Below are 25,895 nucleotides of genomic sequence, written 5' to 3'. Positions count from 1 at the left end.
CAAAGCTAATTGCCAATTTGTCACTCTGAGGTAAGTGGGAAATCCAGCTGAGACTGAGTTAGGTAAGCAGTGTGACAACAGATAGAGTGTCCGCATGAGGGAAGGACTCAATTTTAAATGTTTAAGAGTGAGTGTGTGCATGCGTGTGTGCCTGTGTGTGTGTGTGTGTGTGTGTGTGTGTGTGTGTGCATGTGTGTTTGCACTAGCAGCTGGGTTAGTAATAGGAAGCCCCTCATTTTATTAGAAAGGCAATTTCAAGCCGTGATACAGATGGGTGAATGCAGCTCTGTCACTCTTGGGGTGAGAATGGAAAGTGAGGGGCCTATGACATTATAGACAAGCTTAACTTTGGCTTGCTCTTTTCTCCATTATGGCTCATGTGGAGTAATAAATCAGCAAGTCCACAGAAGTGGTTTCTCTTAAGAAATGGGATGGAGGAAATGCTTTTATAGCTCAGTGGTAGAGGGCTCTCCTAGCATGTGGGAAGGCCTGGGGTCCATGCTCAATGCTGCCAAGAAAAAAGGAAAACTGTGATTTCTTCCATATGTGACTCCAGCCTTCTTTTCTTTGTGTATGGTTTAGGGAAAACTTCAGATGTGGGTGGATGTCTTCCCCAAGAGTTTGGGGCCACCAGGTCCCCCTTTCAACATCACCCCCAGGAAAGCCAAGAAGTGAGTAAGCCTAAGACCCTGATCCCTGGAGCAGGGGCTCCATCTAGGACCAAAAGAAGTCTACTTTCAAAATGTGTTGTTTTTCAGGTACTACCTTCGTGTGATCATCTGGAATACCAAGGACGTCATCTTGGATGAGAAGAGCATCACCGGGGAGGAGATGAGTGATATCTATGTCAAAGGGTGAGGACACCAAACAGACTCCCACAAGCTGGGGAACGAAATGGACCTTTTCTTTCACAAGGCACCACTGTTTGAGGTGCTCACTGATGTTACTGGAAACTGCTATTTACCAGTGTGGTCTGCTTAGGGAGTGCCAGAAGAGCAGAATGCAGGAGGGCAGAGAAGAATCGAGAAAGCTGTCTAGACTGTGTGTAGGGGTAGGATCATCCTTCCACTATAAAACTGGTAAACATTTCTTCATTCCAAGTTCTTTCTTTCTTTTTTTTTTCTTTTTTCTTTTCTTTTCTTTTCTCTTTTTTTTTTTTTTTTTTTGCTAAGCAGAGATATTTCTGAGACTCCCTAGCCACGTAGTTGCTTATTTCTTTATGATATTGTGAACAACTAGCCTTAAAAACCCAGTAAACCTCCCAGAATTCCTTTCCTATACATTTTATTGGCAATAGCCAATGTTTGTGAAAAGTAGGCAACATTAATAGGCTTTTAAGAAATAATGCATCTCACTGACATTTGCTGGGTGTCTTTATCCAATAGGAAAAAGATCATGCCTATTATTTTCTTACTTATATAATTCAATTTCAGGTGGTCCGTGTTGTTGTTAGTTTCTGCTATGCCATAATCATAGATCCATAGATGCTAAGAATGGTACTATAGAGTGGTTAACAGCCAGACTTTGTAGTCAGACCCCCTGTGTGAGAACCCTGGCATCTTCGCTGCTAGTTAGGGAAAGTAGGACACTGCCAGTCACTCGCCTGTGCAATGGAGATGATGATAGTGCTGCTTCCTGGAGATAGCCAGAAGATTCCATTACTCAAGGCATGTAGAACAGCCCCTAGCAGCTGGTGTACATTATGTGGGTGTTAGAATTATTGCTATTCCACATGGACCAAGTTCCTCTTTCCTTGATATGTAGAAGATAAGACATATTGAAATGTAATATAGTCATCAGCGAAAACAAAGTTTCCTTTATGATCCCTAGTGAACTTCAATCAAGACTGAGCTAAAGATGTAATGACTATCATTCAGACTCACTGTAAGCTTCATCAAGTTCTTCATTATTATTTGCCATTTCAGGACTTCATTAGCATTCCCCTAGGAAAACTAATCCCAACTAATTAGAGCTATGCAAATTTATTTGACTGTAATAAGAATTTTTTTTTTTCAAATCAAGGGAACAAACAAGCAGTGATGGACTGAGATAAAACTAACAGAAGAATAAAACTCAACCTGAAGTAGCTTATAAAGTCTGGAATGGCAGTCTCAATACCAGGGCTGGGAGCCCAGCTCAGAGCTAGAAGGGCTCCCTAAACTGAGAATCTGGGGGAGGGGGGTTTGCTGCTATTAGTTGTTTGTTTATTAGTTTGTTTTTTAGATAGGATCTTATATAGCCTGGGCCTCAAACTCTCAATTTAGCCAAGGATGGCTTTGAACTTTTGGCCCTCCTGCCTCTGCCTCTCAAGTATTGGGATTACAAGTGTAGACAACCATGGTATGCTGGGGCTGAAACCCAGGGCTTTATGCATGCTAGGCAAATACTCTGCCAACTGAACTACATCATCAACCCCTAAGAATCAGGGTTTGATCTACAGAACTGCAAAGAGGAAGAAGGAGAGGGATCTAAATATTATATGTGAAAAGGTGACACATAAATACAATGCCTAACATAACACATGTTGATGTTACATATGAAGTGTTACACACACAAGCACATGTAACTAAAACATTTGCCAAGTTAACATGTCTTAAAATTAAAATGAGAGAAGACTTATCAAAAAGAAGGAGGAGGAAGAGGAGGAGGAGGAAGAGGAGGAGGAGGAGGAGGAAGAAAAGAAGGAGGAGGAGGAAGAGGAGGAGGAGGAGGAGGAGGAGGAGGAGGAGGAGAGCCAGAGACTGGGAAGTCTTGGGTCAGATGATCATAAAGTTTTAGGGCTGGGTCAGAAGGTAAAGCTACCAGGGTCATATTCAAGAAAATATGAACTCTTCAGTAAGCTAGTTTAAAAGTTAACAGTTAAAGCCGGGCAGTGGTGGTGCGTGCCTTTAATCCTAGCACTCAAGGTAGAGGCAGGCAGATCTCCGTGAGTTCGAGGCCAGCCTGGGCTACAGAGTGAGTTCCAGGAAAGGCTCCAAAGCTACACAGAAAAACCCTGTCTCAAAAAAACACAAACAAACAAACAAAAAAGAAGTTAACAGTTAAAAAAAAGAGTCATGGTGCTTGGGAGGATGGAGGGGATTATGGTAGGGCAGGAGACTGAGGAGATATGGGAAAGGTTGGGTAAAGGGGTGTGTATGTGTTCCTGGGGATCTAGCCCCCTACCACTGAATTATGAAACCCAGCCTCAGTCTTCCAACTGATTTATCTAGTCGGTTAATTAACTAGCAGAAGAGAATGTTCTTGTAGTTGACTGATAAGTTACTAACAATGGGACCTAATGGAGCAAAGGGCATTATCATTTCCATAGTCTTCTGAAGGAGACTATTGGATGTGGACTTTGAATTAGACCGACCTGGGAATACTGGCCACATGACCTGCTGTGAGTCTTAAACGACCTCTGGAGCTCCCGTTCCTCATGTGTGAAATGGAAATAGTTGACCAGCTATTGGGTGGAATGAAATGATACCAAGTGCCCAGATCATAGGTAAAAATCAGAAGACTAAGTCGAGGATCTGCTTCCCTGAGCTATGACCTCTAACTCTGTCCTCACACTGACTCACAGAGAACAGGTGGGACCCCAGGGTCCAAAAGCTTCCCAGCCAGGCTCTCCACTCTTTGTGTATCTAGGAGCTGGTACTTTTCAAAGTTCCCCAAGTGTTTCTAATGCAGTCCTACCTCTCTGCAGGTTGAAAAGTATCAACTCTTGTTTTGTTTTGTTTCAAGACAGAGACAGGGTTTCTCTGTATAGGCCCAGCTGTCATGGAACTCTGTGTTGTAGATCAGCATAGCCTCTAACTCAGAGCCACCTGTCTGTCTCCCAAATGCTGGAACTAAAGGTGTGTACCACCATGCCTGGCTGAAAAGTGTCAGTTCTTGGGTTCAAAGCAGAGGCAGGCAGGTGTGACAGCAGCTTCCTTCGGGACACAGTCATTCACTCCATCAACAGATAGTTTATCTCATATCCATGCCATTCCAGGCACAAGCCAAAAGAAATGTTTCCAACAGCCTAAGTTAAGACGCTGTTGATGGGAGGAATCTTCTCAGCTAGGCAGGCATCTGGAAATAACAGCTTGCCTCTTCCTTGCCCGTCTCATTAATAAGATCATAGTGAATTTCAAGAATAATAAAAAAGGAAGCTGCAAGATTACTTGCTTGGTGCCTCTTTTTGTTTGCTTAAGTAAAATGGGGGGAAGGAAATGCTTGAATTTCGAGCTAACGTGCATTTGTTGGACCTACCAGCCCCGATGATAGATGCTAATGAGTCATAGTTGTGAAGCCCCAAATCATAGCCAGCAAGCTACAGCTTACCCAAAATAGAAGCTACATTGTTGATGATATTTTCCAGCAAATTTCACCTTAGCCCTGCTAACTACAGTCTAAAGGGTTTCCTGCTTTGGTTTTAAAAGAATTCTATTTTATTTGGCTCCAACCTGGGTTGGATACAACTGAGCGCCTCCCCTTCATAAATCACTCCCAGGATCACTGGGACCTGCCCAGAGAAAGGGCATTACTTCTGCTCTTCGCTCCCCTAATCACGGCACAGTTTTGCTGCTAGATCCCTTGTCAGTCACAGCAAACTGAGTCTGTTTGCCTCTCCTTTACAGCTGGATTTCCGGCAGCGAAGAAAACAAACAGAAAACAGATGTCCACTACAGGTCCTTGGATGGCGAAGGCAATTTTAACTGGAGATTTGTTTTCCCGTTTGACTACCTCCCTGCTGAGCAGCTTTGTATAGTCGCTAAAAAAGTAAGCCTTGAAAGATGTGGGCGGGATGTGGACATTTCAGGTCTGCTTGACTCTGAAACTCAGAGAAGGCCAGGCCCGCTTGGGACCTGGGAGGTCACTGAGTCCAGCTCCCACTTGGTACAGACAAGGAATCTGAGACCCACAGAGGGGAAGAGCTTTGCCCATGGTCACACAGCTATGACAGGCATTTATTTGCCTATTTGGGACTATGAGGAATGCAGCTTCCCTTCTATTACCTATTGGCAGACAATGTCAAGAGACGGGGCAGGAAGAGGCTTTTGCATCACTGTACATGCGTGTTCTTTACGGAATGAGTAGATGGTTACTCTCCATCTTAGGCCAAACACAAGCCAAATAGTAAAGGTGAGGCGTCCCTTTTGCCTCCCTTGTTAAGCCTCAGTATCTGCATTCCTGCACTCAGAAACACTTCTAGGAGGGTTGAAGGCCCCGGTGGACTTAATTAGGAAGACTTTCAGTTATAGAACTTAGACCAAAAAAGTGATTTATTGGTTCCCATTCCTAACAAGTCCAAGGTTGGCTCATTTTAAGAACATCTAGAGCCCATGTAGAAGCAATGTCTTTGGATGTTGATCCCATATTCTCTTCTCTATGCTCTATGTCCTCTGTGGACCTCACTTCCAGGCAGGCTCTTCCCTGGAGGAGAAAACAGGGTAGCCAGTGGCCTGGGCCATCACCTATCTTCCCAGCAAACCTCAGCACAAGTAGAAGGGAGTCACAATGGCACCAGTAGCATTCTAGAACTATTTGGAGACTTGTGGCCTTCCCTGAACCAACTACTGTTTCCCAGGATGAAGTGCTCAGGCCAGGCACTGGAATTAGAGATGGAGTGAGTCTTTGGCTACTCCACTATCCCACTCCACCCCCACCCCTGCCCAGACTGTACTAAGTAGGGAAGGAAGAGTTCTCCAAGGAAAGTCTGGGGCCTGACACCTTGGTAAACAATCCTGTGATCTCAGTGGGTCTCCGGTTCCATTCCTACCTCCCATATTCCACCAGTCATGCATACCTCTATTGGCTCACATCATCTCCCTATACCCTACAAAACGGTTCCTGTCCTAAGTCCAATTGCCCTCTGATAGCCCTACCTACTGTGGATGCTGTAGAGAACACTTGGCCTATGCTAGGTGGAATGGCATCTACAGAGGGGACTTTCCAGAGGTTCAGAGGCTTGAAATGGTGTTGAATTATTGTAGCTGGAAGTTTTCCTGTGTCCTGCCCAGTTCTGCAGCTGCTCAGACCCAAGTAAACACACAGAGGCTTATATCAATTACAAATTGCATGACCATGGCCCATGGCTCATTTTTCTTGCTAGCTAGCCCTTATAACTAAACTCAGCCTATTTCCATTAATCTGTATGTCGCCATATGTTCCATGGCTTTACCTGTGTGCCATTATATGCTGCTCCCTGGACAGGGGGATAGCATCTTCTCCACCTCTTCCTTTTTTCTTCCTGTCTCTCTCCTGGATTTCCCGCCTGCCTCTAAGCTGCCTTGCCATAGGCCATATAGCCTTATTTATCAACCAATCAGAGCAACACATATTCGCAGCATATAGAAAGACATCCTACAGTAAAGTATGTATCCTTTCAGATGGTGAAGCAGAGTAGGACAGATGTGGGGATATTTGGGGCCAGTAGGGCCTGAGAGATGGTTGCTTTTCTTTTTTTACCGACATTTAAGGCTAGACCTCTCTTCAGTCAGTGGTGCTTAAAGCCTAACCCCACACAGGATAGACAGTCAGGGACTAGCTGTGTGGGCTTTCAGAGCCCCTGGAGCCCTAAGAAAGAGATCCTTCCAAGAATATGAAAATGAGAGCCAACTTCATGATCTTCTTTCACATTCCCAGATCACTGGTGGAATCCCTGGTCTGCTCAGGCCAGAGGAACTTAGGTGTAACTGGCTGTGGTGGTGTATTCTTGACTGATGTCTGGGCTAAAGTGGTGACCAGAGGTGGGAACTTAGCTATCTGTACACCTACCTTCAATGTGAAATATCTGAGGCTCTTAAGTGTCCACAAGTGTATAAAAGCTAAAAATCCTAGGACATTTTAGAATCTGTACTGAAACAAGAGTGGAGTCTGAGCCCTGGATTAAACCCACTGCATGTAAAATGAGAGACTGTCAATCAAGCCTTGGAGATGGGGGTGGGAGTTTGCTCAAAAGGGATAAAGACCCAGTGATGATACTGTGAGCTACCCTAGAGCACCGAGCTTTAAAAGAGCCATGATGGTCTTCAGGGGGAAAGTTAAGCTCTCTACACTCCACAGTGGCAGCAGGAAATCACACTGATAGGAACATGGTGAGAACTTCCTATGACATCCTTTTTGTCACCCAGATGGTGGTTTTGAGACTTCCAGGGGGCCTGATGGCCTACCAAATACCAGAGGAAGGGCAGGCTGTCCCACAGGGTGTGGAGGTGGAGGCCTCAGTCTTTAGCTCTGGCTGCGGGTAAAGTAAGGGTCTCAGAGTCCACTGACCATGATCGTGTGATCCATTCATGTCTCTTTTCATTTTAGGAGCATTTCTGGAGTATTGATCAAACAGAATTTCGAGTACCCCCTCGACTGATCATTCAGATATGGGACAACGACAAGTTTTCCCTGGACGACTACTTGGGTACTGCTTAACTTACAGTCACTAATACTGTTCTTGGAATTGCTGAAACCAATTACAATTTGGAAGCAGTTGCTTTCCTAATACCTGTTATGGGGGAAACAGGGGATGTGCTCACTGATTGGGTGCCCTCCAAGGGGCATAGTCTGCTTGTGAATATCACCCCTTTTCATGGGCTCTGCTCACTCTTAAGACCTCACTAATAAGCTAGAAAGGCAAGTACTGGTGTTTATCAAGCATGAAAAAAGCCCTGGGTTCAATCCCTGGGGACCACATAAACAGGGAATGGTACTACACGCCTTTAACCCCAGCACTCGGGAGGTCAAGGCAGGAGACTTAGGAATTCAAGGTTTTCCTTGGCCATATGGTGAATCAGAGGCCAGCCTGGGCACAGAGATTGCGACAGCTCTGCCTCCAGTTCCAGCAGCGCACTCTCTCTTTTCTTGGTACTTGGAAACCGTCTTCACCAGCTTGCTCCTTACTCTCAAAAGTTACTCAGGTCCCCCAGGCCTCACTGTCCCTTCTTCCCCACTCTGTTCTTTTCCTTAAGCCTACCCTCCTCTGCCTTGAGGCTGTCATGGCATGCATTCTAGCTAGCCCCTCCCCTCATTGGCTGTTCTGTCTTCCACATTTTAAATCCAAGCTTTCCCCGGGAGATTTTCCAACTCTTCTGCAGGCCCCTCCCCCATGCATTGTCTGCACTGGCATGCCAGCTGAAGGTGAAGTTCAACTGTTGCCCATCATCAAACTATGGATGGCTCCTAAACCAGGAAAATAAGCTGGGTCTCTCACAGCCCTTCACAAAGACCTATATGAAACTATTCAGGGGCTGGAGAGTTAATGCCTCCTCCCAACCCACAGCAGAAAGTGTGTCTCTCCAGACACCCTGATCCTGGCTGGGATTTCTCATTTCCTGATGGGGATTTTCAGTTGAATTATGTTCTTTCAAGCTCCTGTTTCTGGGGTCACTCCAGGAAAGAGCTGTACCAGAATGTTCCAAGGAGCATCCCATGCTCCAAGCACCTAATTGTCCTTCCCCAAAGGCAATGACCTCTGTTCAGGGTAACTCAAAACCACAACTAGTACCTCTAAAATACAAAGGCCCTGAGTTCAGAGGAAATGTTATGTGTGGATGTTTGATTGATGGGATTTATAGAAGACCTGTTTATGCTCACGCCTTTGAGAAAGAAAGCACGGAGTCCTCTGTGAGACACTGAGCAGTGGACAGCTGTTTCTTCTGCTATCTCCCATCCTAGCTGGAAAGAATTAAAACATCTCGCATGATCCTTCTTGCTAACTTACCCATCACCTGTTCAGAATCACTGTTTCCCCTAGATGAGAACATTCTGTTCATCTAAGAGCAATGGCGTAGCCACTTGAAGCTCATCTGGACCTCATGTTGTGTTTTTGGTGCCAGGTTTCCTGGAGCTTGATTTACATCACACAGTTGTCCCGGCCAAGTCATCAGAGAAATGCAATTTGGACATGATTCCAGACCTCAAAGCCATGGACCCTCTCAAAGCTAAGACTGCCTCTCTCTTTGAGCAGAAGTCCATGAAAGGATGGTGGCCATGCTACGCAGAAAAAGAAGGTTCCCGTGTGATGGCCGTATGAGTATTTTCTAGTTGGGGATGGTTTCTCTTCTCTATCAGTAGACCAGATAAGGTGATCCAGATAGAAGACACTGTGGGCATGTGCTTGGAGTTGGGGAAGGGCATGGGTTGGAATGGTCAAAACCAAGAACCGAGTGGTGGCATTGTATTTCCTTAAGCTTCCTTTACAAGTAGGTTACTGTGTGCTGAGCATTCAGAGTAGGAAATGAAATTCCCCATGTGAGCTTTTCACATCTTAAAGAGGAAAGGGTAAAGGGGATGAAACAAAATCCATATTTTACAAGCATTCTGGAGAATTCAGGATAAGCTTTGGAAAAAAAACAGCAGTTCACCATATCACAACACTACCTCCTTCAGTACTGACTGGTACTAGCTAATGTTTGTGGCATTAGCTAATTACTAGCTAATACCAAGTAACATGTTAACTGCCTCACATTTCTGAAAAAGCTTACCAGTCCATATTCATTGCATATTAGTGGAGTTGGGTGTGAGGTGTAGTAGACGCTGATCAAATGCCGCCTCCCTTTTCTGCCCTGTTCATCACATACTCTGTCTAATCTTTAGGCTGCATTGGGGTATGGTGCTTTCACATATGAGAGCATATGCGGTTGTCTGGTAACTCACCTCCAGAAGTTTCCAATTCTTTGTTTCTCTTCCCTGTCTTGGACTCTCTGTCACCAGAGGGATTAGTTTTTATATTGTCTTCTTGGATTCTGCTGGCAGGCCTTCCTTTGAGGTTTATGGATTCAAGCAAACACAAGAGATGAAGCCCCTGGCAGGGTCAGGCATTCAATTTTACATGGCATATAAACAGGGGTGCTACCCAGGCCCCTCCACCTAAACAATCTCTGTGTCTGCATTTCTCAAGTTGTTGGAGACCTAGAGGGTTTATCTTGGTCCTAAAATGTCAATTGCAACTTAGTGAAGGCTGGATATTAAAGTTGGGATGTTGCTTGATGTGCTGGCATATAATTTAACCCCTTACCTTTGGAGTGATTCAAGAGGCAGAGGCAGGCAGACCTCTTAGTTCGAGGCCAGCTTGGTCTACATGGTGAATTCCAGGCCAGTCAGAGATACATAGTAAGACCCTGTCTCAAAAAAAAAAAAAAAAAAAAGAGAGAGAGAGAGAGAGAAAGAAAGAAAGAAAGAAAGAAAGAAAGAATGAATGAATGTTAGAATGTTAGACCTTTTCTGAGGACTCCATGAGCATTCCACAGGCTATTCACCCAGAACCCCTCCCTGGGTGGATGCACCATGCAGAACCTGCCAGCAGAGAAGCAGCCTCCATTCACCCACTGATGCAGCTAAGACACCTTGAGTCCGTACTAATCACAAGGTCTGCTGCACACTGTAGGGCTACAGTCTAAGCAAGAAGAGACATGGCCCCGTCTCTGGGAGCTATGAATGTTAGCTGCTGAGGAAGTGAGAAAGAAGACAAGGAGATTGATGTGGGAGTGGTGAACCACAGGGATGCTGGAGAGGGAGAGCAGGGGGAGGAGGGAGAGTAATTTGTCCTCCCAGTCCCCACATGGCGTCGCTTTAGAAACACATGGGAGCGGAAATGTGAGGAACTCTCAGGAGGAAAATTTGAGGCAATCTAAGGATTGTTTTACAAGAATAAAAATCGTAGCTTGGGGAATAGTCCTTGGGTTGAAGTAAAAATATTTGTGAAACGTGATGTCATGTGTTTAACCTGTTCTGCTTTACTGAAGGGGAAAGTCGAGATGACACTGGAGGTCCTCAACGAGAGGGAGGCAGACGAGAGGCCAGCCGGGAAGGGGCGGAGTGAACCCAACATGAACCCCAAGCTTGACCCACCAAAGTGAGAGGCCTTCTTTGTTCTCCATGGTGTCTGGTCCCCAAACACCTGCAGTCCAAAAGCCCCCCTTCCAATTGGCTTAATGGGCTGGATTAGCTATTGGCCTGCTAATTTTGTTCTTCACGGTGGACTGTGGGGGATGGAGTGGTAGGGGCTGTGGTCTCCTTTTAACCATTCTCTTTCCCTGTTAAACCAGAGTTTGGCGTCCTCGGCATCTTACAGAACCGGTATGGGGACCTGAGCTATTCCCAGCCTACTCGGGATGCTAACAAAAGAGGACTAATGGGGACTGGTGGTGGGCACAGTAGAAAACGGGAGGCTAAAATTGATAGCTCGATTGAGTCTTGTCCCAAATTTATTAATTCACTATTCCTGAACGGCTACAGTCTGGTAAACAGTCCCTCATGAATTAAGTAAGGCAACGATTTCTTGCATTGCAGCCGACCGGAAACCTCCTTCCTCTGGTTCACGAACCCATGCAAGACCATGCGCTTCATCGTGTGGCGCCGGTTCAAGTGGGTGATCATCGGCCTGCTTCTGCTGCTCATCCTGCTGCTGTTCGTGGCTGTGCTCCTGTACTCACTTCCGGTACGAAGCCTGGGCTTCTACAGCCCTGTGGCTCCACAGCCACTCGGCAGCTACCCTGTCACAGCCCTTCCGCTTCTGAAAAGCTTAATGCAGTGTCCACTGGTAGAAGTTGCATCTTTAGGTTTTTAACAAGTTACCAGCAGCTATTATGGTCTAAACAAACAAACAAACCAAAAACCCACTGGCTTTCAGAATTCTAGGAGAAAGTCCCCAAGCCTTTATTGGTATTTGTCTAGATTCTGGGCAGTGTTTCCAAGTGACTTAATTCCTGTGTGTGTGTGTGTGTGTGTGTGTGTGTGTGTGTGTGTGTGTGTGTGTGTACGCACCCATCATTTTAGTGTGGAGATCAGAGGTCAATGTCCAGTGTCTTCCTGTCATTTGCCACCTTGGTTTTGGCCATGGGGTCTCTCCCTAACCTGGAGCTTCACTGTTTCCCCTAGGATGACTGGTTAGAGAACACTGAGAGCCGCTTGTCTCTGCGGTCTGTGCCCTGGAGCCACCAGGCCCTGATGTTATGCGGGTGCCAGGAATCTGAACTCAGGTCCTTGTGTTTGCAGAGCGAGGGCTTTAGCCACAAAGCCACCTCACCAGCCCCCTCCCTCACCTTTCTTGTTCCAAACAATCCTGTATTCACACTCCGGGTCTACACACTGATGGTCCCCAAGACCTCAACAAACACCACATTCCACTCCAGTTACTGCCTTTGCCTCTCCGGGTTCCTGTGCCCACATTTTGTCTTTCAAAATCTTGTTCTCGGTGGCCCATATCACGTATGGCTACTCCTTACATTTCTCTCAGTCACCTTAGTTATAACCAAGAATCCGAACTGAAGATTTGGCTGTATGCATAGATGCTGTGCTTTTATTCCTCTACGCTGGGAATGCATGGAGCATCTAATTAAAATGCAGCAAGGAGAAGAAACAGCCTGAGGGAAGGCAGAATGAATACATACTGCCATGTGGACAGGGAGGGCTTAGCTAGGAACAGGTGACTTTCGGAGCCCATTGCTAAGGATGTTTTCACTGGGGAAGCACTTAAATGCAGTTTAGTCACTAGAGAAGGGATGGTCCAGGCAGAGGAAGCCATGAGCAGAGGCAAACTGCATGGCCCTGGATGGAGCAACAGGCATCCCCAGGCTCTTTCTCCAACTCACTTCCATCATCCTGTAGATCTTATGCATTCTGAGTTTGGAGACACAGTCATGCAGCCACAGAAGCATCTTTATATATGGCTCCTATTTTTCCCTGTGTAACATTTTCAAAATTTTCTGGTTGTAAATTATACAATCTGTCTTGACTATTAAAAAAAACAAAAACAAAAAAACTCCATATAGTTATTTCTTCATGATTTAAATTCTATCCATGGTGTCACCTAGAGGATGTTCGTCAGTGTTTAGAGACACCTGGACCTCGACAGGCACCCAGTAGATGGAGGGAGGCCAGGGGTGGCTTTGAATGTCCAGTGGTACAGGCCTGCCCAGCCATGTTGAATGGCAGCATGTCAGACCTAGAAGCCACACCTCCATGTAATCACACTTTGTTTCCCTTTCAGAACTATTTATCAATGAAGATCGTGAGGCCAAATGCATAATGAACGCAGAGCCTTCCATCAGCCAGCAATGAAGAACACTCCTGCCTCAAATGCTTAGGTGTGATCTCAAGTCCAAGACCACCTCAGGTGGTGCATCAAGTACTTCGCCAAGGCACGTCAGTTCCTAGCGGGGTCTAAACCTAAAGGTCAGACAACAGGCAATGTTTTTATCCCGTTTTCTTTTTGAAGTATTAAAAACTTTATTTTTGAAATTCTAAGCCTATTTCCAGAGTATTTTTAAGGTGGCTGGTTCCATTTAAGAATCATCTTTTTATGTGCTCTCCATTCTAGGATTCAAGTTTGGGAAATTACTGAAAAAAATGTCCTGTGTCTTAATGTCATATATTTCTTATTTGTAATCAAGAGAAACCCTGCATCATAAGAGATACAGGCGACAGTTAAAATAGCCTTTGTTTGTGCCTGCCATCGTTGTTGTGGGATTTTGTGTGGACAAATGTCATGAAACGTTTTGCAACCCCGGTCATGAATGCAAATAAAAGTATCTCACCTGGTACACATGGATGTGTGTCCTCTATTCAGGTTGAGTTGGGGGAGAGGTGGGTTCAGTTCCTCTGGTCCTAGTGGGCAGAATGCCAGGGCATTCCACTTGACCATAAGCCCTTTATGAGCATGCTGCCAGCTTGGGCCAGTGGATCCAATAAAGCTAACACTTATGAATAGTGTTGTAACAGCCTGTCGCCCTATTTTAAATGCTCTACATGTGTCACTCAGGAGTCTGCAGTGTGCCCCATAAATTTAGGCCAACAACACTACTAACCCCATCTTTCAGCAGAAGAAACTGAGGGTCAAAGAAGTTAAGTAGCTTTTCTGAGGCCACACAACCAACAAATGATAGAGCCTGGATTTCAATCCAGGGATTACAGATCTGCCACCACCCCACCCCCAATTTATGTGGTACTTCATGGATACCAGGCAAGCACTCTGCTAACCGAGGCACATCCCTGGCCTCTCTTAAGACCTCTAAAGGAGGCCAGCCTGGGCTACCAAGTGAGTTCCAGGAAAGGCACAAAGCTACACAGAGAAATCCTGTCTCAAAAAAACAAAAAACAAAACAAAACAAAACGAAACGAAACAACAACAACAAAGGGCTTCTTAAAGCAATACTACAGTAAGGAACGCCGGGAATATTATAGTGTGACTCCATGCCAATACCAAAAATGCTCAACATGTCTGTTGGAACAAGTGAGAACATCGTGTTTGTTGTTCACATATGTAAGAGAAGGTCATAAAGTCACCAATAGTCCTATTCAAACAACACCTCAAAACTAAGGAGCAAGAAACGATCCAGTAATTCTACACAGCTGGAAGTTGGGACAGTTTATACTGCAAAGGCACCTGTTGACCTCATTGCTGAGGTGTTTCATGGTTCTGATACTTTAATTCCCTCCAGTGTCCTGCCAAAATTCCCAGCAGTCCAACTGTCCTCAATCACAACCAACTGTTTAGAAATGGCAGCTCTGACTGGATTGACATGCTTCTCAGCCCCATGTCATCTGAACCATCCCCCAGAGAGGCTGCTGGTGCAGCTACCCTTGTGAAAGGCCACCCCTCCCATTCACTGGCAGAATTCCTGAATGCCACTTTCTCCTTGGCACCTAGGCCTCAAGTGATTCTTTGGTCTCAGAGGTAATCTGGTTATTTCAACCTTTCTAGAGAAATATAGACAATGAAAGACCTACAAACATCTGTGCCTTTTGACTCAGCAAACTCCACTCCTGAGTATTAACTCCAAGGACATAATCAGAAGGGTAGAGGAAGGTCCATACAAAACCACATAACAGTGTGCTTACTAATGGCACCAGCTGTGACCTTCCCAAGTATCCATTATAAGCCAACAAATAGAAAGATTGTAAAGATCCCTATAGACTTAGAAACGTAAAATTGATCTTTTCTCGGGGTACATATCCACATAAAATAAGCTCTTGTATGCAGAGGTTACATAATGAAATACATCAAAATAGTGCTAGCACGAAGTTTGTGTTCAGTTTGTATTTACACATACTGAGATTACAGTTTATGAGGGTCAGTTGGCACTGGGGTTCTTAAATCTCTTCCCACAGGGTCTAAGCTGGGCTTGAACATTGCTATTGTATGTTTCATTTGGTAGCTGTGAGCTATTCATCTTCACAGTTGATGGTGGGGTCCTGAGGGAGGAGGAGCACCTATAAGACCTGCACCCTGGGTACCATGGAGCAGCAGGCTTGGATTTGCACCCTAGACCAGTCCTCAGACAGATTTATGTGCCACTTGGAAGAAATAGTGTCACCTCTAAACTGAGGTGAGGGGGTCGTGTCCAGAGGTTCTCAGTGCAGGTGGCTTTAGTATCACATTCAACTGATTAGAGTTGGGTGTGCCATTCTGGAACCATGAATGGGTTCCTTTTACACAGGACAGAGACTCATAAATAGGAGGGACCTAAGTCAGGGGCAAGGCTGCATCTGCTTCCCAAGATGCAGCTGAAAGGTAGGGGGAATTCAAACTCAAGGTGTATGAGTTCAGTATAGTGGGGACACTTACATTGCTCAAAGACCAGAGGCACATGTCCTGTTTATTATCTCTGGATGTACCAGTAGACCCCTATGTGCATCTCACTGGTATTATCAAAACTTTAATTAAGAGCAGCCCACTACTCACAGGTGAGGCCCTCAGATATACATTGCCTTCCAACCTTCTAAGCCACACTGAACCCACACCCAATTACTTCCTAACATGGTGACATCATCTTGCTTAGACCCTAGTTGAAAGCTCACAACTTTCATCTTATTTCAAGACAGTATGTTCTTAGAGGGGTGAAAAGTCACTTCACAAAAGAGTATTCATTGTTTCAGACATGTGGTGTTCTTTGAAGATTTTCATGATTAGTATAGTACTGGCATGGACCAATCAGAAAGGATGTCTTTACACATCATGATGGATACAGGCTATCTAACATTTTAGAGCCGACAGCCATACCAGTCGGTTATCAGCACAGACTATCAGCCTTCATTCTGGGGACTCCTACCACCATAGTCTCCACAATGCCTCAGTGAGAGAATACTTGCCAAGTAAACAAGGGAATGGCTGTCAGGGGAGTCTCTTCCTTGCCCTCGCCATACCTATGTGGAGCCATCCTCCTTTTGGGTAGACGTCAGCAAAGTTCTGCTAGGATGAAATGATTCATGGGGAGTACCAGGCAAGGCTTTCTTCCCCTCCCTCAGAAAAAGCTTCATCTTGTCAAAAGATAATAGTCCCTCAATTGAGGTCATTAGTGGCCTGGTGACCTATAAATGATAGCTACAAGCTGGAACTAATCCCAGCCCTGTCAGATTGTCGCTTCACTGTGAATTAAATAACACTCAGTCCTAACTCCTTGGAGCAAGTGCCACCATTAACACTGGAGCCTTCATTAGAAAAATGAATCTCAGTCAGTGTGGGAGGGAGAGGGAACTGAGATTCTGACGGACTAACCCTGGATTTGGTTTTCTTCTTCTCTTTTTATTTTAAGTTTAGAAAATAAAATATGTCACCTTTAGACTATCCTGTTGGTGTGCAAAGTTCTGAAACCCACAACATGGCAGAAAAGGACTGGTTACCTGGCTTTCCAGTTGCTCTGCCCTGTGACAGCCTGGTACCCCTCTGAGTCCTACCCTGGCTCTAAAGGTCGTTTGCCCAAGGGCTGGAGTTACCTTATTTGACTGTGGAGCAGATGATTATGCCAATGCTAAAAAGAGAGAGTACCTTCTAGAAACTTCCCTTTCAGTCCAGAAAATACAAGGCCTACCATATGGAGAAACAACCTGATTTCAAAGTTTCAAACCCTCTACAGCATAAACATTTCATGCTAAAGAGCTTCTTTGGTGGGGCCGATCCACGGCGCACTCTGGACGGTAGGCACGCAGTTCTGCCGGCAGATGGGAATTCCATTCAGAGAGATGCTTTGTAAAGTCTGCTATGTGGAATGAGTTCATAATGAGTCAACGCTGTAAAGAGATTAAGTGCCCACCATCTTTGCAGCTGAGCCTTGTGTTTGTTCAGAGTTGAATGAGAACTCCCTAATCTTCCTTCAGTTAAACATGATGAGGTCCCGAGGAAGATGAAAGGAGGCCACTTTCCCCCTGGATATACATCCGTGAAGTAAAATGCCAGAGTTCATGAAGTTCAAGAAAAACACAAGACAGACATGTAGCTGGGACTAACTTGGATGCCTAGAGAGTGTGGGGACATAATGGGAAATGCAGGCCCATGTGTGCTGGGCGCTCTCCTTACTAGGGTGCAAATTTCCAAGACATGCTTGGCCCTGGGTTTTAATGATCTGAATAAACTGAGTAAGTTGTGTGTGTGTGTGTGTGTGTGTGTGTGTGTGTGTGCACAGCTGAGAGCATGCACATATATAACATTTACATTTGATCTCAGCCCAAAGTCTGAGAAACAATGAAAAAAATCATAATTTTGGAACAACTCCCTCCTAGCATACTGAAGGTTGCTTCTAAGGGCAACCTGATTTTGCCAAAATCCCTCTCAACTTCTCACAAGGGCTCTTTCAGCCTTTGACTAGTATTAATGTACCACTTCCATGTATTTTCACAAAGTCCTAGAGCCAAACCTGTAATCCTCTCCCCTCATATTTCAGTGAAGTCCTGCTTGGGTAATTACCAGGAGGAGGACCAGGGATATCCAGCTGGATCCAGATGCGGCACGGCAGCCTCACAGACGAGGTTTCACCTGGGTCAACGGGATAAACAAAATAAATGATGGAATCCTGTCTTAGAGCTGCAAGAGCGGGGGCCAGGGGATTCCAGACGTCTGCAAGCCTTGAGCTCAGCACAGCTTGGTCACAACATAACCCCACGAGGTGGGGTATCTCCCCCAGGGAAGCAAAGTTCCCTCACTGAGAAAGTGAACCCAGAGTTCAATGATCTTGTCTGTTGCCACATCTGTTCAGGTTTCTGCTTCCTTGTGACTCAATTTCCTTGTATGTAAGATAGGGACAATAATCTTCACAGATTGTGAAGATAGAATGACTTAACATATAGAGGTTTATGGGACAGAGTAAGCCCTCAGTGTCCTCTATCTATCATCCTGGGCAGCGCCATTATCATGATGGAGCAGGGGCTGCCCAACAGATGTAAGTCAGAGGTGACACATGGGACAAATGTAGCCATATAAAGTGACACAAAAATGGGCATGGCAATGAGCACCCATAATTCCAGTACTCAGGAGGCAGAGGCAAGAGATTCAAGAGTTGAGGAGGCCACCCTGAGCAACTTACTAAGATTCTGTCTCAAAGAAACAAGTCACACAAAATCATTGCTGTTCCAAGTGAAGCCACCCCGAGTTCTGACTGCACACTCCTAACTAAAGAAAGCAGCACAGGAAAATGCAATGCCCTGGGTTCAATCCCTATCACCGAGTAAAAGGATGAAAGCAGGAGGGAGGGGAAGAGAAGGAAAGAAGGAAAATAGAGAGTAGAATATCACTATTCCAAAGCATTAAATAGAGTTTACCAAACATCCCGGCAATTCTGCTTCTAAATGTGTATTCAAAGGACGAAAATGGGGACTCAAAACCTTTTTTGCAGTCTTACCATGAATGATCAAAGGTAGGAATAAGCTACTATACACTGAATATTTCTGCCCACCCCATCAAAATTTACACAGTGAAACGCTAGTTCCGGGTAATGATTTTAGGAAGTTGGGACCTTCAAGAGGTGACTAGGTTTTGGAGTGGAACACTCATGATTGAGTGATTAGTGTCCTTATAAAAGAAATCCAAATCAGATTCCTTTCTCTTCTCCTTGCCAGGACACAGTGAGAAGATGGCCAACTATGGACAGAAATCAGGTCCTTACCAGACACAGAATCCTCTGGTGCCCTGAGCTGAGATCCCCCAACCTCCATCACTGTCAAAAACAATGTCATTGGTTATAAGCTGCCAAGTCAGTAGTGCTCTGATATATCAGGCCAATGGACTAAGACACTACTCAAGGGAGCACTGATGAATAGATGGACAAATAAAAGGTGGAATATTGTGCAACCTTAGAAAGCAAGGACATTCTGACATCCTGCAATATGAACAAAACTTGAGGACATTAAGTGAATAAGCCATGGGTGAAAGGACAAATATTGTATAATAAAATATGTTGTTTTTTCTATTTCCTAGAGAAAGTTAGGAAATAGAGTGCTGGTTTCCAGAGGCTGGGGGACAGTGGAATAAGGGAGCTGGATGATACAGTTTCCATTTTATAAGATTCAGAGCTCTGTGGCTAGGCTGTGACAGGTGCACATGAGTGTAGTGAATGTCATTGAGCTGTACACTTGAAATGGTTAATCTTACGTTATATGTATTTTATCTCAGAAACATTGTGAGTAATGAAAGTCCTTCTCATGTCCCTCTGTGAATCCAGGAACCTACTCTTTCTCTCATTTCCTGTAAAAAAGTACATGTTCAGACCCCTGAGGATGGGTGGTACCTGATGAATCTTGTCCCAACACACAGGTCATCATGGATCTTTTGATGGCTAAATCCAAAGATAGCTGCAGGTGTTTATGAATTGGGGAAAGTCACGTATATAAAATCGTTTACTGGGCTTCTTTCTTTTTACATATTGAAAGGTCTGGTAGGACTTCCAGTAGAGAACTGTGCTGGAGACATGTCGCCAAGTCAACACAGACCTTTGTGCCATGGACTCTTGATGCCCAGACTCTCGGAGCTCTGGGTGTAGGTCTTGGTTACATTTTATCCTCAGCATCACCAGAACAGTGGTCTCCATCCAAGACAGAATGAACTGGAAACTGAGGTTGGGCAGCTCTCAGGCCTTCTCTGCCATTGCAATCATGGCCTGCCTCAGTCCACTCTAGACTTCAGGGAAGTATCCCCCTTCCTGTTAAGCCTTCATTACTGGGATTACTGGTACCCACCACCAGGCCTGGCTCCTGCATCTTGATATTGTAGACTGCATAAATCCTACTACTTTTTGCATCCAATTTTTAATTTTGAAAACATTAGAGTTGCTTTCCTTCCTAAAACAACTGAGTCTCTGAATAGCACATTAAGGTTAAAAATAAAGACCTTCTTGTAAGGCATGGTGGTGCATAGCTTTTGTCACAGAACTCCAAGGCAGAGGCAAGCAGATCTCTGAGTTTAGACTAGCCTGGTCTATATAGCAGCTTCCAGGCCAGCCAAGGCTACACAGTGAAGCACTGTCTCAAAATAAATTGATACCTTATTTTTAAGTAAAAAAGCACATTGCATAGGTCATCTAAGGATGGAGTGCAAAACAAAAGCTTTGTTCTTGTGGTCATTCAAAACCACAGGTCTAGCCAGGAAAGAGAGGTTCTGTGAGGGACTTCAACAGAGGTAACAGATGTAAAAGGCACCTCCCCCATGCAGAGAAAGGGACAGACAGAAGCATGCTGCCCGGTAGGAACAGGAACTTCAAATGACTTGCAGATACTGCCACATACATTGCTCATACATTGCCAGGGAGAAAAAAATGTCCTGTGTTCCCTCCCCCACTCTCCAACCCCCCTCCCCGTCCTCCAGCCAAACCAAGCCCGAGAACACATTTGCCCAGGCCAGCTCTTTGCCAGACAGAAGAGCAAGGGTAGAAACAGCCTGAGCATACCCAGGCAAGGAGGGCAGCGAAGGAGCTGCAGAGCCCAGCCAGTATACCTGGTATCATTTCAGCCCTCCATTTCTCCATCTCATGTATGAAGAAAGCTCAGAGGAATTACCCAAGAGCCCTCAAATTTCCTAACAACTTACTTGTGAAACTAAGATTCGGGCCTGAACAACCTGGTGCCAAAGCCACTCTGATCTGCTAACACACCCTGAGATAGACTATAGTCAAGTGGGATGAACTATTAACCGAATCAGACAAAGGGACCAAAAATCTAAAGGTTAAATCAAGTTACTTAACAACCGTCCTGGTTTGGTTTCTGTGACTGGGATAAACACTTACCAGAAACAACCTGAGGAGGAAAGGGGTTGTTTGGTCAGTCCATCAAGGGAAGCCATGACGGGAGCTCAAGGCAGAAACCCGGGGTGGGGACTGAAAAAGAGGACGGAGGAACACTGCAGAGTGACTCCCTTTCCCTCTGGCTTGCTCAGCTTGCTGACCACGAAACTCACGGGACAACTGTCTCCCAAAGCACTACACTTTCAACTTTCCTATCATTTGCGTGCAGTCTTGTTCACGGGGCCTGCTTACACTGGTCTCAGTGCAGGGGCAGGACTTCCACAGTGGAGCCAATGGCCCCGACCTATCAGTTCTCACCTGCGTCTTTGCTCAGTGTCCACATCTGGCACCCAGTGGCTGAAGCAGAGAGGAGTGTGAAATCCTGATGTGGGCACAGTCAGTCCCGCAGGGAAGTTCTGGAAGGCATGTTGTGGGAGGGAAACTAAGCCTTTCTATACCACATCATGGGAGGCTAAACCCATTTCTATGAATTTTATCTTTCTTAATTGTCGATTTTGAGATGTTTTAATGGAGCCAGAGAGATGACTCAAAAGCTAAGATTACTTGCTGCTCTTTCAGAGGACTGGAGTTCTGTTCCCAGCACCCATTTTGGCCAGCATACAACCACTGGTACTCCAGCTTCAGGAAATCTGATGGCCTCTTCTGGCCTCTGTGGGTACTCAAGCTCAGGCACACACTCATAGACATGCACACACACACACACACACACACACACACACACACACACACACACACAATTTAAAATAAAATAAATCTTTTTAAAGTTAATGTAATTAAATTCATTAAAGAAAATTGAAAAGACACACCAAAAAAAGAAAAAATTAAGATATCCATATTAATGTTATTATCGTAAGTTATCACATTAATATCTTACAGTACTTTCTTCTATTCTGTTTCCAAAAGACATAAAATTGGAGTGCTAACCCTAGGACTTCCTTGGATTTGCCTTCTTAATACTTTAGTTTTATATCTTGCTCTTCTTCCCTCTCTTAGAAATTCTACTTCATAAGCATTTCTCCACAGCATGGGGAATAGTAGCTAACAGTCCATCATACTGGTACTGCAAAAAGTAATAATAAGCCTTTCGTATTGATCTGCACTAGGCTAACTAACTTCCCTAGCATTGGACATACTTTGTTTCCAGTTCTTTGCTATTTAAAACCCTTCCTTGCACACCCATGGCCAATGATCACAGCTTACACTTGGAGGCCTTTGGAGCTCTAAAATCACTAATATCTTAAGAGCTGAGAGGATGTTTGCTTTGGTTCACCCAAATTTATATCTGAGACAGAGCAGCCATTGTTGAATGGATGAATGCCTTTCTCATTCCTTCTTTAAGATAGCTAATTTTCAGAAGGAAAACGCCTAGGCCAAAGGGCAGAAGCGTTGAAAGCCCTAAGGACGTGTTGCCAATTGCTTCCTGGACATGTAGGACCCATTTGTACACACAGCTCCCAGCAGAGTCGGAGAGCCTCCGACCAGACCCGGTGCCCCTTTCCTTGGCCTTCTCCTTCACTGTGAATTCCTCCCCAAGTCCTGATTGTTGGGCTTCAAGAGCATCTTAGAAAGCAAAGCAATCTGCAGGTCTGTCTGCTTTGAGGGTCTCCCGTGGGGTCCAGAATTTCCCTCTTCATCTGGAGAAGCTAAGAAATCCTTCAACGTCTTTCAAAAAGAAGTATGTACGTGGGCTCTTTTCACTTAAAAATGTGATCCCCCCCCACACACAAACACAGAAGACTTCAATGCACTTAACATGCGTGAAAGCAACTTAGCCACTAAACCAAGATCTACACACTCACTTCTGGCCTCACCAATTATTAAAATAATACATTTTATTTTTGAGATTAAAATTAAATTGTGCATCCCTTTTAAAGGAGGAGGGCTTTCACTTGGTTCACACAGAAGTGTGGGGAGGGGTGGGGTCTGGCAGAATCAGCTGTAAACAGAATTTCACAAGACTGAAAGGCAACAGGAGAAGAGACTGTCCATAAAGATGAATGTAATTGTTCAGGTTCCGTTTTCCAAGTGATTTAAACCATCTAGGAAAACAAGTGAACAGAAAATGCAGCTGCTTTCATTTGGTTTATAAAACTGTTGAGATCCTTGGGGCAATTAAAAACACAGAACAACAAAATACCCAGACCGGAGGTACGGACGGTGGGGTAGCTCCTGCTGTAATGGTGGCATCGGGGCGCAGATGCCAAGGCCAGCCAGCACTGCAGGAGTGTGCTCTGCCTCAAACAAGAACACCACCACAAACTACCAGCTATTTTTTTTTCCTATTTGAAAGGGGGAGGGAGGGCTGGAGGGATGGCTCAGTGGTTAAGAGCACTGGCTGCTCTTTCAACGGACCCAGGTTCTATTCCCAGCAACCACATGGCAGCTCAGAACTGTCTGTAACTCTAGTTCCAGGGGAATCTGACATCCTCACACAGACGTTGGTGCGGGCAAAACACATGAAAAATAAATAAAAAAATTTAAAAAAAGAGGGTCATGGAGTTGACTTCTCAGTGGGTAAAATGTTTGCCACTCAAACATGAGTTTGATCCCAGTATCTACATAAAAACTAGACTTGGTCACAAGCGTGTGACCTAAGCGGGGGTGGGGGTGGGGTGGGGATGGGGTGGGGTGTGGGGTGGGGGTGGGGGTGTGGGGTGTGATGGGGGGGTGGGGTGTGGTGGGGTGGGGTGTGGTGGGGGTGGGGGTGTGGTGGGGGTGTGGTGTGGTGTGGTGGGGGTGGGGGGGTGGTGTGGTGGGGGTGGGGGTGGGGTGGGGGTGGGGTGTGGTGGGGGTGGGGTGTGGTGGGGGTGTGGTGGGGGTGGGGGTGTGGTGTGGTGGGGTAGGGTGTGGTGGGGGTGTGGTGGGGGTGTGGTGGGGGTGGGGTGGGAACTGTGACAAATCCCAGGGCGTGCTGCCGTTATTCTGGCTGAAATTGCTAACTCTGGGTTCAGTGAGAGAAGCTGTCTCAAATATAAAGTAGAGAGTGACACCTGATGTCTAACTCTGGCCTCCATATGTGGGCATACAGGCCAGCACAAACCCCAACCCCCAACCCCACACTAAAGGTAAAAACATTTCCTCAAAATTTCAATATAGTTCCTACATTTGCTGAGTCCACGATCAAGGCTGGCTGGTGTTTTTATTATTGGTAACAGTACAGAAGGGCTGCTTCTTCTTCTTCTTCTTCTTCTTCTTCTTCTTCTTCTTCTTCTTCTTTTTTGGTTTTTCGAGACAGGGTTTCTCTGTGTAGTTGTGGTACCTGTCCTGGATCTTGCTCTGTAGACCAGGCCGACCTCGAACTCACAGAGATCCGCCTGGCTCTGTCTCCCTCCCGAGTGCTGGGATTGAAAGTGTGCGCCAACTGCCAGCCAGAAGGGCTTCTTGATAGCAACTTTTAACAAAAAGCATAATCCCAATAAATAATCCTTCAAAGGGGCTTTGTTGATGCAGCTGACATATGTACCTAGGATGAAGAACCAAATTCTTAAATTTTTAAAATAATTCATTTATTTTTATTTTATGTGCATTGGCGTGTTGCCTGCATGCATGTCTGTGTGAGAGTGTCAGATCTTGGAGTTACAGACAGTTATGAGCTGCCATGTGGGTGCTGAGAATTGAACCCTGGTCCTCTGGAAGAGCAGTCAGTGCTCTTAACCGCTGAACCATCTCTCCAGCCCCCCAATTTTTAAATTCTTCCCAAGGTATTGGTCATTTCCACCAGGCTTTTACAGGGTGAGGAGGGTGCTGAAGGGAACAAAGTCTCACTCTCCACGAAGGTCTAGCCTCAAGGTCAAGTTGCTGATGACTGCAGAAGTCTCTGCGAGCCCCGTGTGCAGATTGTGCCATGACCTGGGCATGGCCTCTGAGGGGACCTAGCCTCCTCTGTACCGAGGCTGGTTTCACCTAATGCAGCACCCAGTTTTCTCACTGCAGACCTCCCAGGCCCACCAGCTTCTGCTGCTCACAAGACTGGCACTGCCGGTCAGCATGATGATAACTGATGCTGTGATCTCAAAATATTCTGGATGTCAAAACAAAGATGCTGGTGCTGGGGGCACACGGAAAGCCAGTGGGATCTCTGCAGTACCTGGGGCAGATGGTGGTACAGAGACAGTTGCGGAACATCCGTTCCTGCTAGGCATTTCAGAGGCACCCAAACAGGGTGTTTTTTGTTCGAGCCAAGTCCGAGCTCTCAGGACACTGCAAGGGTCCCCCTAACCCTGAGGGTCCAACTTGACCTCCCTCAAGTCTTGCTCTTCGTCTTTCTCCCTCTGCCCCTCTAGCTCTCTTCCCTTCTCCCGTCATCCCGCCCGCCCGCCCGCCTCTCTCTTTGCCTCTTCATATTTTCTGTCTCCTCATTGTCTGTGGTCCTGCCAACACTATTTCTAGCGCTTAGAGCTGTGATGCCTACCCATGTAGGATGGGGCAGAGGTGCTGTCCCCGAGGCACCTGGCCTGATGAATGAGCCCGTGTTCTGTTCCTGAATGAAGCAGAAAAGACGACTGTCCCAAATTGGATTACTGTGTGTGGCGTTGTTTCTATACAAAAGGTTGACATGCGGGTATTTGAGGAATGGTTTCTCCAAATGCCCTAACACACAGGGACACAGTTAGACCCACAAAGTATGTACCTGCAGATCTAAAGCATTCTGACAGTCTTTCTTTTATAAATGTATTCTAATTTTTTGTATTCCATCTCACAGGCTTTTAAAAGTTAACCTTTGGTACCATCTAGTACAAAAATAAAAAAAAATTAAAAAAAAAAACTGCTCAAAAGTCTTCATCAAACACAGAGGCTACACTTGGGTAGTTCAGCTAAAAAGACAGACTCTGAGTAGATGTGAGACTGATCTTGGGCCTCCTTCTATGGGCTGTTACTCTTCCCTCCTACCCACTCCCATGCAAGCGAATGGCTTCTCACATGTCA

The 25,895-nt window shown here is 45.6% G+C and overlaps 1 protein-coding gene across 1 annotated transcript in view; it reads left to right on the top strand.

Annotated features, from left to right (window-relative positions):
• Positions 1–13,493, top strand: part of Myof (myoferlin) — a 152,165-nt gene extending 138,672 nt beyond the window's left edge. Inside the window, 8 exon segments of the mRNA XM_036168181.1 lie at positions 583–671; positions 759–854; positions 4,608–4,749; positions 7,285–7,384; positions 8,799–8,989; positions 10,707–10,816; positions 11,254–11,401; positions 12,953–13,493. Coding sequence (XP_036024074.1) covers positions 583–671; positions 759–854; positions 4,608–4,749; positions 7,285–7,384; positions 8,799–8,989; positions 10,707–10,816; positions 11,254–11,401; positions 12,953–12,991 — 915 coding nt within the window. The 3' untranslated portion in view covers positions 12,992–13,493.
• The last annotated feature ends 12,402 nt before the right edge of the window (positions 13,494–25,895 follow it).

The sequence above is a fragment of the Onychomys torridus genome, chromosome 1 (assembly GCF_903995425.1).
Source record: "Onychomys torridus chromosome 1, mOncTor1.1, whole genome shotgun sequence".
Lineage (NCBI taxonomy): Eukaryota > Metazoa > Chordata > Mammalia > Rodentia > Cricetidae > Onychomys > Onychomys torridus.
The sequence above is the reverse complement of the archived record's forward strand: the minus strand, read 5'-3'. Positions and strand labels throughout refer to the sequence as shown.